Here is a 14684-nt window from a genome sequence, read left to right as displayed (position 1 = left end):
TATATCTACTGTATCCGTGCATCCCTTACCAACTTTATGTTCAGTGCTACATGTTGTAGTTTGTATTCAGCCTTGGGAGGAGTATTACACCAAGGAAATCAGCATATACTACAAATTATTACCTTTTTCCATAGAGCTGGCTGTTAAACATTTTCCAGCACACAACTGTTTGGACTACTTATAGCATGGTGTCTGGTTTCTGAGAGGAAGAATCCCAAATGAGAGCGTATGAAGAGAAAGGAAGTGGAAGCTTCCAGTCTTCTTAAAAGTTAGTCCCATAACTGGCATAGTATCACTACCGCCCAATTCTAATGGGCTAAGCAGTCACAGGCTAGCCTTGATTCAACTCCCAGTTGACAAGGAGGGAATGAATTGATGGCGGCTGCTTTGGAGACGAGATACCATGGCAGGGCATTACATGTACATTTTTTTAATCTACTCATCACAATAACCCTGTGTGGTGGGTACTAATATTATCCCCTTTATACAGATTAAGAAATTAAGACACAGAGGTTCTAACCCAGAGTTTAATTCAGGCCTGCTTGATTCCAAAGCTAGTGTTCTTCAATATCACTACCTACTACAGTGTCTGTGCCTTTGTCTCTTTTCTCCATGGTGTTGGGGGTTGGAACAGCTATACTTTGTAGTGTTCATTGCAGCTCTATTTACAATAGCCAGGTCATGGAAGCAACCTAAGTGTCCATCATCGGATGAATGGATAAAGAAGATGTGGCACATATATACAATGGAATATTACTCAGCCATAAAAAGAAACGAAATTGAGTTATTTGTAGTGAGGTGGATGGACCTAGAGTCTGTCATACAGAGTGAAGTAACTCAGAAAGAGAAAAACAAATACCGTATGCTAACACATATATATGGAATCTAAAAAAGGTCATGAAGAACCTAGTGGCAAGATGGGAATAAAAACACAGATCTACTAGAGAATGGACTTGAGGATACGGGGATGGGGAAGGGTAAGCTGGGACAAAGTGAGAGAGTGGCATGGACATATAAACACTACCAAACGTAAAACAGATAGCTAGTGGAAGCAGCCGCAAAGCACAGGAAGATCAGGTCGGTGCTTTGTGACCACCTAGAGGGGTAGGATAGGGAGGGTAGGAGGGAGGGAGACGCAAGAGGGAAGAGATATGGGGATATATGTATATGTATAACTGATTCACTTTGTTATGAAGCAGAAACTAATACACCATTGTAAAGCAATTATACTCCAATAAAGATGTTAAAAAAGAAAAAAAGGCTAAGAACTTGAACAGACATTTCTCAGACGAAGACTTACAAAAGGCCAATAGTATATGAAAAGGTGCTCAACATCACTAATCATCAAGGAAATGCAAATCAAAACCACAAAGAGATATCATTTCATAACTGTCAGGATGACAATTATCAGAAATCAGTAGATAACAGGCATTGGCAAGGGTGTGGAGAAAATGGTGCCCTTGTACACTGTTGATGTGAATGTAAATTGGTGCAGCCACTGTGGAAAATAATCAAAAATTAAAAATAGAACTACCATACAATCCAGCAATCCCACTTGTGGGTATATATCCAAAGGAAATGAAATCATTTTCTGAAAGACATATCTGTACTCCCATGTTCATTGCAGCATTATTCACAATAGCCAACATATAGAAATAACCTAAGAGTCTGTAGAGAGATAATTGAATAAATAAAATTTTATTATACATGTATATGTATACATACATACATAATGGAATTTTATTCAGCCTTAAAAAAGAGGGAAATCCTGCCATTTGCAACAACATGGATGAAACTGGAGGGCATTATGCTAGGTGACATAAGCCAGACTCAGAAAGATAAATACTTCATGATCTCACTTATACGTGGAATCCAGAATAGTTGAACTCACAGAAGCACAGAGTAAAATGGTAGTTACCAGGGGTTAGAGGAGAGGGAAATGGGAAGTTACTAATCAACAGGCATAAAGTTTCAGTTAAGCAAGGTGAACAAGTTCTAGAGATCTGCTGTACAACATTGTACCTACAGTCAATAGAAAAGTATTGTACACTTAAAAAATTGTCAAGAAGGTAGATCTCACATAAAGTGTAGTTACTACAATAAAATAAAATTAAAAGAAGGAAGAAAGTGGATTAGAGGTTTCCAGGGGTTGGGGGGAGGAGAGAATGGAGAGTGACTGCTAACATGTATGGGGTTTCTTTTAGGAGTGATTAAAATGTTCTAGAATTAGTGGTGATGGTTGCAAAATCTAGCAAATAGACTAAAAAACACTGAATTGTACACATTGCATGGCTGAATTTTATGATGTCAGTACCTCCATAAAAAATTTTAACTACATTGAGATTAACTTATACTTATCAAATCAAGATCCTAAAATCTGATAGCATGCTGTGTTGATTTGAAGATGTTCTGAAACAGGCACTTTCACACTTTGCAAGTGGGAGTATAAGTTGGTGCAATTATTACAGAGAGCATTTTGACACCATCAAAAGTATGATTTATTTGAAAAGACACATGCACCTCAATGTTCATAGCAGCACTATTTATAGTAAGCAAGACATGGAAGCAACCTAAAAGTCCATTGACAGATGAATGGATAAAGAAGATATGGTATATATATATATATATATATATATATACACACAATGGAATATTACTCAGCCATAAAAAAGAATGAAATATGCCATTTGCAGAAACATGGATGGACCTAGAGATTGTCATACTAAGTGAAGTAACTCAGACAGAGAAAGACAAATACCGTATGATATCACTAATATGTGGACTCTAAAATATGACACAAAAGAACTTACAAAACAGAAACAGACTCAGACATAGAAAACAAACTTATGGTTACCAAAGGGGAAAGGATAAGTTAGGAGTCTGGGATTAACAGATACAAACTACTGTATATAAAATATATAAAGAACAAGGTCCCTCTGTATAGCACAGGGAACTCTACTCAATATCTTGTAATAACATATAATGGAAAAGAATCTGAGAAAGAATATATATATTTACACATGTATAACTGAATCACTTTGCTGTACATTTGAAACTAACACATTGTAAATTAACTATACTTCAATTTTAAAAATATTAAAAGAAAAAAAAGAAAAACCATTTAAAAAATTTTTAAATAAAATAAAAATAAAAAATACTAAAAGAAATAAGACAAATAAGAAAAAAAAAGAAATGCTAATGTAAAGTCTAGCTTTATCAATTCAAAAAATTTTGGCATAGCAAATAAAAGATAATTTATCTTAAAAAAAAAGTATGACTGACCCAGCAATTCTACTTTTAGGAATTTATGCTTCAAGCATACCATACTTGCACAAAATGACACATGCATGATATCCATTACAGCAGTATTTTAAAAGTAAAGTGTAATTATCAAGTTAAATTACCATCCACAGGCAACAGGTTAAAGAAATCAATTGTAGCATATTCATGCAGTTAATACAACTCAGTGCAAAAAAGAATGTATATTATATTATCGTATACTAGTATGATAATTTCTGCAATATAATGTTGAGGAAAAAGCAAGGTGCAGAACAGCATGTATAGCACGCTCCACTTTGCATACAAAACGGGAAGAAGAATACACACACACACACACACACACACACACACACACACACACACACTCATTTCCTTATAGATGCATAGATATCTCCGTGGGTACTAACTGAATGGCCGGGGTTAGCAGTGGGAGGGAGAGGTTTCACTGCATACACTTTTTTATTTTTTCAATATTGAACTATATGAAGTATTATCTATTAAAACTTTTAAAAAATTAAAACAAAACAAAAATAATAACTAGCCAAAAATTATAAAATAAAAAACATTATAAAACAAAAAACACTGACAGTTCTGACTTCTCATGCTCCACTCCCACCTCCACCAAAGTAACTACCTCGTTTCTGAAATTGGATTGTTGTCAGGTAGATTTTCCTAAGGGAGGTTTGCCTGTACTCTCTCTGGTCTCAGGTCAAGTAGACAAACTAACTGAGTTCCATTATTTCTCTAATGTGTACAGAACAGTCTTACCATCACTTACTGTAACATTAGCAAGATCCACAATCTTATTAGGAAGCGCTTGAAGCAATTTGCATTGTTTAAACTTTGGTTTTTCCCAGTGAGATTTGCCAGTGTTGATACTGATTGAGCTGAAAAAGAGAGGAGAGATGAACAAAAGGCTTCATGGTTGGAAGATGAGGCCAGAATACTTTGAAAGCGAATGGTGAAGGAACACGGTGTGTCCTTGGCATGCCTCCCCTTTGCCCACTCCCAGCCTCCTGGCTGAGATAGCAAAGGTGGTAGCCCAGTGTTTGTACAGTGAAGAAAACTTTGCTCTTGGGGAGCAAGTGAACCTAGGGTCCCCATGCAGGAGGTATGAACAGGCAAGAGAGGCTGAGATGGAGCACGGCCACATCCATCGGACCGAGAGTCAAGGCAGAGATTTTTATCCCTCTGGACATGACTCCTACCCTCACTTTTGCCTCTTACCCTTATTTTAAGAGGGAATTCCTGTTAGAATTGTGGTCTCTATTTCAGCATATTAACTTACTCAAGGCAGTTAGTATAGCACCCTCTGTGACTCGTCGGCCCTCATCATCCACCCTCCACTATGCCCCATCCAATTCAAGCCAGTTCATTTCAAATCAGCTAACACATTTATTGGGAACCTTCTGTGTTCTAGGACTGGTAGTAGGTACTACAGACAAATAGGGCAAGGTCTCGTCCCTTGAGGAGCTTGTAACTTGGTGCTTTGAGACTGTAAATGTAACTACATTTATTAGGCAAGATATGAGATGGAAAAAGTGTATAAACAAAACAGAATCTGTTGAACCATCAATCAAGGAGAACTTATTTGCAACTTTTGAGCTGAGCTGGGCGCTAAAAGGACAGAGATGGAGAAAGTGTCCCCCACTCCTCCAACCAAGCAGAGCAAATAGCACAAGCAGAGAAAGAGAGGCAAGTCCAGAATGGCAATGGCCCTTGTTGGCTGGAGTGCATGCTAGGGAAAGGAGCCTGCAGGTCTTGAGTACTTTAGGGGTTTGGACTTAATTCTTGAGGCAATATGGAACTGGAGTGGGAGATTGGAACGATGACAGCCATACTTTAGGAAAATCACGCTGGTGGAGTGTAGCTGGGGGGTAGTGGGCAGTTAGAAGGCAAGGAGACTACTCTAATCGTAGGCACCCAGGGAGTGGCAGTGGGGTAGGGGAAGAAAGGGTAGATGTGAGCTCTGATTATGACCACAAAAGCTGCATGACTTGCTAAGTGATTAGATGCAGGCAGGAAGAGGTAGGACCCAGTCCAAGATGTCACCCTCCAAAAGAGAATTTTTAAGCTTTTGTCAAAACCTGCTGCCCCTCTGGCCTGCCCACTTAAGTTAATGGCATAAACCAGTAGCAGAGAGTAAGAAAAGAGGGGCTGATGATTTTAAAAAGGAAAATGTTAAAGTCAACAATAGAAGAGTGATTTAGTAAATTATTATGGCCCATCAACGAGGTAGCTTCCGAGGCAGGTTTTTGAAAAAGTCATTAAGAAGATGAATGTAAAGCATGGAAAACGTTTGATAAACCATTGAGTGAAAGGGTAAATGACATTAGTGCTATAAGGACGGTGAATACCACTACATAAAATTTAAAGGGCATACGGTGAAAGGCTAAATGGAAAAATACGACAACCTAAAAACAGCTGTGTTCAGGTCGTGGGATTATGGGTGCTTTTTTTTTCTCTTGTTTTGAATTTTTTTCTGGAATGTTATTATATGGCATGTGTATGCTTAAGTAGGTCCACAAGGTAAAAGAAAGAAAGGGAGGGAGACTGCCCAAATGACATGGAAACATGCTTCCAGTTAAGCAGATCTTTATGTATCTGAACTCTCAATTAGAACTTGGCTGGTACATACCAGATTCTAGTAGCGTTTCCATCCTCATTTTTTATGCATCTAGTTTGGGCTGTCTCGGTAGGGTGGGTTAAGAGCCACTTATATGTCCCTTTGTATTTAGAGGCTGTTTCTTCGGCTTTGCACTTTCCGGGCTCTACAGAGAAAATGTATGCACATTTGAAAGGGCAAAAGGCACTTAAAAGTTTCATGAACATCCATTACCACCCAACATTATTACCCTGCACATAAACATCAGCAAATAAAAGGGGAAAGTTTTCTACCAGGCAATTTAAACCAGGCTGAAAATAACATTAAATGGAATCTCTTTTTTTTTTTTTTAAATAAGGCTCCCAGTAAGATCTCACGTTTGGTGCTTTGCATTAAAACTACCACTTGATGGGCCAGTTTTTCTGCTTTGGCTTTATTAAAATGGTACATAGGCATTGAAAAAAATCAAGCCACGCAAAGGGATGTAGAGTAAAAAATCAAATCAGTCCCCACCTGTCGATTGCCTTCCTTTTGACTGGCAGCTGTTAATAGTTTGAGGTGCAGTGACAGGAGGCTAAAGGCTGGCTTCTTTTTCTGGTGGCGCCTCCCTTCTTAATGGACTCTGGGGTGGATTTGGTTTTAGTAAACTCAGTGTATTCGTCATCAGTAGTACAGACCAGGGTGCTCTGTTCTCTTGTTGATGCTGAGGGCAAGGTTTTGCTGCCAAGTGTTGTCACATTAAGGGAGACATGTCCTGAGCTAAGTTTATGTGGTAAGGTCCCAGGGGTTTTTTTTGCTGGGGGAGGTGTTTGTTTTGTTTTGTTTTGGCCACGCCACGCGGCTTGCAGGATCTTCCAACCAGAGATGGAACCTGGGCCCACGGCAGTGAGAGCATGGAGTCCTAACCACTGGACCACCAGGGAATTCCCAAGGTCCCAGTTTTTACTGACCACCCACTAGGTGTATGACCCTGATTCCAGAAATCGGGGTGGCCGGAGAAGCGGGCCAGCCAGCCTTGCCCAACCATCCCAGTCTTCTCTCTGAGTGAGGATGTAAGACGCCTTCCTCTCCCTCTCTGGTGTATTTAAGCAAGAGAAACAGTCCTCCCCACTCCATTGATGAACTGGCCGCTGCTAATATCCAGAGCGGATCGATGGTCTCTGGTAACCCCTCTGGCACTCGTTTTTTATAAGCTCTTCCAGGTAGAAAGGTGGTCAGGGCAAGATGAGCACTGAGGATGTGGAAAGGAAATTGAAGACAGTTTCTCTCCCCCTCTGAAGGCAGAATCTCTTACTATGTATGCATTTGGAGCTTTATAACAAAGAGTGAATTTATATGGAAATACTCACCCCCAAGTTACCTAGTTTTTCCACTGCAACGTGTTCAGACTTTACTAATAACATCAACTGATCTTGTGTGAAGTTTCCATGAGTGAGGTTGCCATGTATTTTACTTTTGATCCTGCTAATCAATTTGGTGGGCACTAAAGAAGAGTTAGTTGGCCTTTATGATGACCTGACAAGCACAGCTAAAAAGCAGAGCAAAAAGAAAGATGTTGCAGTTATGGCCACAGAGTGCAACTTGGCCTGCGGTGGTGAAATTCTGTGCGGATGACTTAATTAGTAGTCCATAAATATCAAGCATTTTACTGCTATTAAGTAGCAAATCTTAAGAAATGATGGAAGACAGCATATTGAAGTCATCTGATAAATTTTCTCATATCCAAAACAAACAACTCAAAACCCATTTTCAAAAGAACAGTCAGCAACATTTGCATTATGTTGAAATTGACTAGCCGTGCAATTTCTAGGAGTTTGTGATAATTAATAGGGAAGATGGAGTACTCAGGATTTATTACTTTAGAGAAAACCTTTTACCCTTCTGGTCTCTAATTTACCCATCATTACCGTAATAATAAGGCAAATAGGCACATGCTCAATTAGTCTATAAAGCTGTGTTCTGCAGAAGGACTATTTCTATAATAGAATAATAATGATGATAAAGATAATAACAGTAGCCAACATTTGTAGAGCTCTTGTTCTGCACGTTTTAATTCATGTTATCTTCACAAGAACTTTATGAGGTAGTGCTATTATTATCCCCATTCTACAGATGAAGGAACTGAGCCTTAGCCAAGGTTGCAAAGACCTAATATTTCATTTCAGAATGTTCTGTCTACTAAAAGATATGTTATGAAAGAATAGGGCTGTCCTTAACCTCAACCTCTGTAGAGAGGTCCTCAAACATTCTAAATTCCTCTACTCCTCCATTACTGAGCACATTTCAGATTCACAAACTTACCTATGCCTTTTCTCCATTTCCATCTGTAGATACATCTTTTGGAAGAACACATTTCCTATATTTCCTATCAGCTCTTGAAAGTCAGATGCGCCTGTGTTTACCTAAAATTTCTATGTCCGGTCGAAGCCATGACCCCCCCCCCCGACTGATCCATATTTGGTGAAGTCCCTGTTCATCCTACCCATTCCACTGGTAGACTATCTCTTCTCAGCTTTCATCTTCTCAGTCTGAAGAGGACTCTTCTTTTTTAAACCTCTCCTCTTGCTGCAAGAGTAGAGCAGACCCTCTACCCTTAGCACCCTGAACATTTTAATGACCTTTCCATGAGCCTCCTATGGCTCTATGTCCTTCTTGGGCTGCATCGAGCAGACCAGCAATAGCCAGTGTTCCGGGAGGAGCCGGATCACGAGTCTGAACAGGACCGAGGCTGCTTTCCATGTTGTTTTTCAATTTCCCTGCTCAGTATTTCGTGGACTTTTTTGATAACAATAAATGCTTTATTGCCCTATCCCCAAATTATGGCCACTTTGGACCCCATTTTCTCTTCACTACAAAGAGGCACCAGGCAGGCTGTTAGGCTGTGCCGTGACCAACCAAAACAACTTATTTCGTGAAGGCAAGAGCCCAATTACAGCATCTGTAAAATAACCACCAGGTACTTTGATCTCCTTCTGACAACTCTGACCAACAGGTTATACATACAGAATTAAATGGAAGGAAAATCAGAACTAAATGTACCAGCTATGAATAAACTCAGCTCCTATCTGTATGGTACACGGGAAATTGTAGCCATTCCTTGCCCTTCTCTCTGTTTCAAATAACGCAAAAGAAAAGTACGTAGTCACTGAAATCTTTAAACAAACGTCACAACTGACTAGGGGGCTTATTGTTAACAACCACGATCATAATTAGACTTTACATTTATGTAACCCATTGCCATCTAAAAATCACCCGCAAAAACATCAATGCATTTAGTCCTGACACCAACACTGTAGGGTAGGTAATGCAGGGATGGTCACCCCATTTTCTAGTCTCACAGAACTTAAATGATCTGCCCAGTATCCCACAGCTGATGACTCAGAACTGGGAGCAACATCATAGCCTTCAGGATTTGGATCCAAACGTGGCGATGATAATATTAAACACTACCAAGATCTCACTGTACTCTATGTCCTGTGCTAAGCACTGTATGTAAGTTCTCCCGTTCCATCTTTCCAACAGCCCTGTGAGGAATGGTAATATTATTATCCTCATTTTACAGATGAGGAAACTGAGGCATAGGGAGTTTAATTAAATTGCCCAAGGTCTCACAGTTAGGAAGTGGAAAAGCAGGGATTCTAACCCAGGCAGCCTGACTCTGGGCACCATATTATCACCAAAAGGTTTTTACATCTATTATTTGACAGGAATTTGAGTTATGTGATGTCATCTATACTGTGTTCAATCTTTAAATTCTGACTCAGGTATTTACAGAAAGTATTTTAAATGATGGCAGATAATTTGGAATGCACTGTAGGCTTGACTGTATTTTGTATAGTCAAAATATTTGTCTCAGATTTAAATACCTTAAACCCTGGGCGCATACTAATTCTTTCAGAATCTAACATTGTAAAGCTTTGAGGCACTGGAACAGATGATGGAAGATAGTTTTGTCACACTCTGGATTTATTACGTGAATGCCTGTCTTGCAAACAATTGTGTCACTCTTGGAAAAACCAGGCTTTTTTGCCAGATGTCTACAACCAAGAAATTCCATTTATCATTTACAATCCCCAAATCATTCCATACTACTGTAGCCCCCAAAATATGCCTCAAAAAACTACCACATAGACAGTTCAGAAAAGCAGAGGATGGTTTTCTTAGTGGCTTCCTGTGCAGATCCCAAAGAAAGTAATGTAATTTGACCCTCAGTTACCACAACTGAACCTTGCCTGATAAAATACACTTGAATGGAAGAGCTATTTAGCTATATCTAATCAGGTATAGGATGGGTTACAAGTAGATTTGTTTTGAAAAATTACTTACAAACGTTTGGTCCATGGTTATTTCTTCCTCAGTAGTGTCTCTGTACCAAAATCATCAAAAATTATAGAAAAATGAAATATAGTACCAAATACATGAGGGAACAAGTTCAGGAGGAAGACAACTCAGGCAAAACAGCAACGTCCCCCAGCTTGGAATTCTCATAATACTAGGGCTCCAAGGAGACACTTTAAAAGAGCTGGGTCATTATTTGCACACCAAAATGGTGGTAAGACTTTGCTTCAGCAATCCCACTTCTAGAAATCTATACCAGCCGGGGTGTATCAAATATATATACTAAAGTGAAGTAACTGAAATGTCCATCACTAAGGTAATTGGGTAAATACACCAAGGCATACCCGTACAAAAGAATTCTATGCAGTCATCAAAATGAGTAAGCTAGATCTGTATGTATTGGCCTGAAAGGATGTACATGAGGTATTCTAAAGCAAGAAAAGAAAGTTGTAAAACAGTATGTAGAGTGGGAGCCCATTCTCTTAGGAAACACATGGCAACAAATCTAGAGAAATATATAAAATAAGCTGTTAACCAGAGGAGGTGGGGAAAGGCAGGTTTCTGAAGATTTTTGCTATCCATGCGATATATTTCTGTAAAGCTCTAAGATTTTACAATGACCACATATTACCTTGGTAATAAAGAAAAATCATAGACACGGTTCTTTAAAAGAATGTTGTATACTCCAGACATTTCCAATTTTCTTTTAATAACCTAGCGTGGATTTACTTCCATTACATTCTATGAACCTTCTTGAACCCATTTATGTTTGAACATGCAAAAGGAACCAAAATCCCAGGGTATGGAAGACAGGCAGTCACATTCAATGTTTTAAAAAATCAGCTTACCATGGTATACCAGCACCATGCTTATTTTTCAAAGGGATTCTTCTGGATGTTCCTTTGACAGAGAACTAGTATACGTGCAGGGCAGGAGCAGAGAAAATATTTCTCAGATGACCAGTTGCCTTTGTCATGGTCTTGTGGATACTACTCAGTGCCTATCAGTTTCACTGCAATCACCTCTCCAAATCTGTGCCCCAGGCATTTCTTGAACTAATCAGCATTCCTCACTTTAAACATTTCAAGTTCCCTTGGAATTTCTAATTCCTGAAAGTGCATTATCCAAAAGTAAAAGGCCTTATAAATCCTCATGCAATGGCCATCCCTAGCCTTTCATCCCTTTAAGACATGATTTTTTTTCCCCTAAGTCACACAATCATAGCATATTAAAGCTAAAAGTGGTATTAGGGGCAACTGAGTCCAATTCTACTGTTTCCCCTATTTACTTTCTTCTGTTTTGTTCTCCCATTGGCTTTATACCCTACAGTAATAATACAAACTTTTTTCTCATTCCAAAGAGAACTTACACTCAGAAGGGAAGATGAAACTCAAAATGCAGCAGTCTCTAAATCTCAGACAAAAACAAAGGAAATCCCCTCAGGATAGAAACAGACCCACAGTAGATGACACTCACATACCTGCTTTTAATTTGAACAGCCAGATTAGCAAGAACAAATTCACTGTCCTGAAATATAGAAGTCAACTGTAAAAGATAAAACATATCAGTTTGAGTATTCCTGCTCCTCTTTCTTAACCCAGCAAAGTTACCTGAGATGATGTGATCATTAAGCTGCATTCATTATTTCAGTTGGTTCAACATCTCCATCTCTCCACTCAGCTTTTCAATTTACATTTTACCTATTGTTATGGGATGAACTGTGTCCCCCCAAAATTCATGTTGAAGCTCTAACCCCCTAATGTGACTGTATTTGGAAATAGGGCCTTTAAGGAGGTAATTAAGGCTAAATGAGGTCATAAGGGTGGAGCCCTAATCTGATAGGATTGGTGTCCTTATAAGAAGAGGAAGAGACACCAGAGATCTCTCTTTCTCTGCGTGCACACACACAGAAAATGCCATGTGGGAGGACACAGTGAGAAGGTGGCCATCTACAAGCCAAGGAGACACGCCTCACCAGAAACCAACCCTGCCGGCACCATGATCTTGGGCTTCCAACCTCCAGAACTGTAAGAAAATAAATGTCTGTAAAATAATATATACGTAACTGAACCACTTTGCTATACACCCGAAGCTGACCCAGTGTCGTAAGTCAACTATATCTCAATTAAAAAGGAAAAGAAAAAAAAGTCTGTCATTTAAACCACCTGGTGCATCATATTTTGTTACGGCAGCCCTGGTGGATGAATACACCCACCCATTTTCAAGCACTTATAATCATGTCATATATACTTGAAAATAAATGCTGATGGGGAGAGAGGGGAAACAGACATCATCGTTTACTGTTGGTGGGAGGTCACTTAGTGATAGCTATTAAAATGTGAAATATTCATGTCCTTTGATCCAGCAATTCCAGTTCTAGGAATTTAACCTATAGAAATACTCAACCTAAATGTCCACCAAAAGATGCCTGGATTAAAAAGAAATCCTACAATACAACCATCCAGTGAAATCCTGTTAAAGTATATGAGGTGGATCTATATTTACCAGCATGAATGTGCTCAAAGATACAGGGTTAAGTGAAAAGAAAGCAAGTTGCGGAATAGCGTAATTACTGATTCTAATTACTTTTGTAAAAGAACATACATGTATCACTGTTATTATATGTATAGAAAAAATCTGAAAGAATATACTTTAAACTGGTAAGAGGAGTTAATACAAGAAGTGGTATTAGGGAGGATATTAACTTTCTGGGTTTCAGATTTTAGTCTCTGAATTTTTTACGTATTGCTCTTGTTATCAGAAAAATGTAAGGATAACTGAAACATCTCTTATGTAAAAGAGAGAAGAAATGAAAATGCAGAAAACAAAAATATTTCAGTATAATGGCATACGCTATGTTATCACGGCTCTCCTAGGTTCCCCAAATAGGGAAATTTGGCAAAGACCCAGAATTCATGTCAGTGGAGGGAAATGTACAGTTCTAAACCAATTAAAATAATAACATCCCATAAAAGCTTTCAGCATTTGCACTATGAAAAAGAGACCTCATACATCCTCATGGTGTTGATTACAGAGTGGATAAATTTGCAGCAAAAAAAAATCAAAACCAATTTGCTGTGAAATGTATTATGGGTAGAAAAAAGTGTAGGCTAGTTTTAATCTACTCAGTCATATATTTTTTTTCACATATTTTTTATGTAGCATAAATATTCAAAAGATTATTTACCCAATTTTTTACAAATTCTTTTACAACCCTGGTAATAGGGATCCTTAGCTCTTCATCAAAGACAGAGAAGCTCATTTCAATATTGTAGAAGGAAACTATAACTAAAAATAAGGAGATTAATTTCCTTCATTTAGTTCAAGATATTTAACTTCTGTAAATCTGGTCAAAACTGCTCTTCACTTTAAAGAAACCAAACAATGAAGTCTCATTCTTAAACTCTGCTTAATTTAACTACAAGGTCAAGAACCAGTACTTCCGGCTCCATATACAAAAGCAAACCAGGATGTACCATTGCATTTTTGCTTTAATTATTTGGGCTGTTCCTTGATTTCTACACAATTGATGGACAATCTTACAAATCCCACAAATCGTAGTTTTCATTGGCCAACAGATTTCCAGTCTTTTTAATGGCCAGGCTGAACATTATCGCACAAGTTCATTTGTACTGAGAAAATATTTATTTCTTCCTGTGCCTTGCTTTATGCTTCAGGCTTTTCTCTTTATTTCTTTGTTTCTCTTGTCTGTACTATCAAATTTCAATTTTAGAATATTAAAAGTTGAGAAAGTGGATTTCCCTGGTGGTCCAGTGGTTAAGACTCCACACATCCACTGCAGGGGGCACGGGTTCGATCCCTGGTTGGGGAAGTTCTACATGCTGCATGGTGCAGCCCAAAAATTATCTATCTATCTATCTATCTATCTATCTATCTATCTATCTATCATCTATCTATCTATCAAAGTTGAAGGAGCATCCAATATTTGAATGATTTGAAAGCCAAATACTCCCTGGTTACAGATAAGCATTGGAGGCCAACTGGAGGTGGGGACTTGAGACGACTGAAACCTGCATAAAAGGAATTCAAAAAGAGCAAGCTAGGGGTCTTCCCTGGTAGTCCAGTGGCTAAGACTCAGCACTCCCAATGCAGGGGGCCCAGGTTCGATCCCTGGTCAGGGAACTAGATCCCACATGCCACAACTAAATGATCCCTCATGCTGCAACTAAAAAAAGAGATCCTGAATGCTGCAACTAAGACCCAGTGCAGCCAAATAAATAAATATTTTTTAAAAAACAAAAAGGGCAAGCTAGAGTATTTTCTGGTGTTTTCTGGCATGTGGTCAACATGTTGGACCTAAGGCCGTATAATCCTCTCATAGGGAAGGGGGTGAGGTTCCTGATCCATGTTCACACTGGTAGAGTCAAAGTCAGAGCATCAGGAACAAAATGGATGGAAAGGAGGCTTAGAAATGTCATACTGAGAGGAAATATACATTTGC

General features: G+C 38.7%; 1 protein-coding gene across 1 annotated transcript in view; it reads right to left on the bottom strand.

Annotated features, from left to right (window-relative positions):
- ADGRG4 (adhesion G protein-coupled receptor G4) overlaps positions 1-14684 on the bottom strand; it is a 102341-nt gene that overhangs the window by 47884 nt on the left and 39773 nt on the right. The window contains 7 exon segments of the mRNA XM_082376229.1: positions 4048-4166; positions 5918-6050; positions 7245-7383; positions 7385-7552; positions 11633-11854; positions 13386-13533; positions 14204-14253. Coding sequence (XP_082232355.1) covers positions 4048-4166; positions 5918-6050; positions 7245-7383; positions 7385-7552; positions 11633-11854; positions 13386-13533; positions 14204-14253 — 979 coding nt within the window.

This window comes from Balaenoptera borealis (assembly GCF_965194805.1).
Source record: "Balaenoptera borealis genome assembly, chromosome: X".
In the NCBI taxonomy this organism is placed as follows: domain Eukaryota; kingdom Metazoa; phylum Chordata; class Mammalia; order Artiodactyla; family Balaenopteridae; genus Balaenoptera; species Balaenoptera borealis.
Note: the sequence above shows the minus strand (reverse complement) of the source record. Positions and strands in the feature narration are given on the sequence as shown.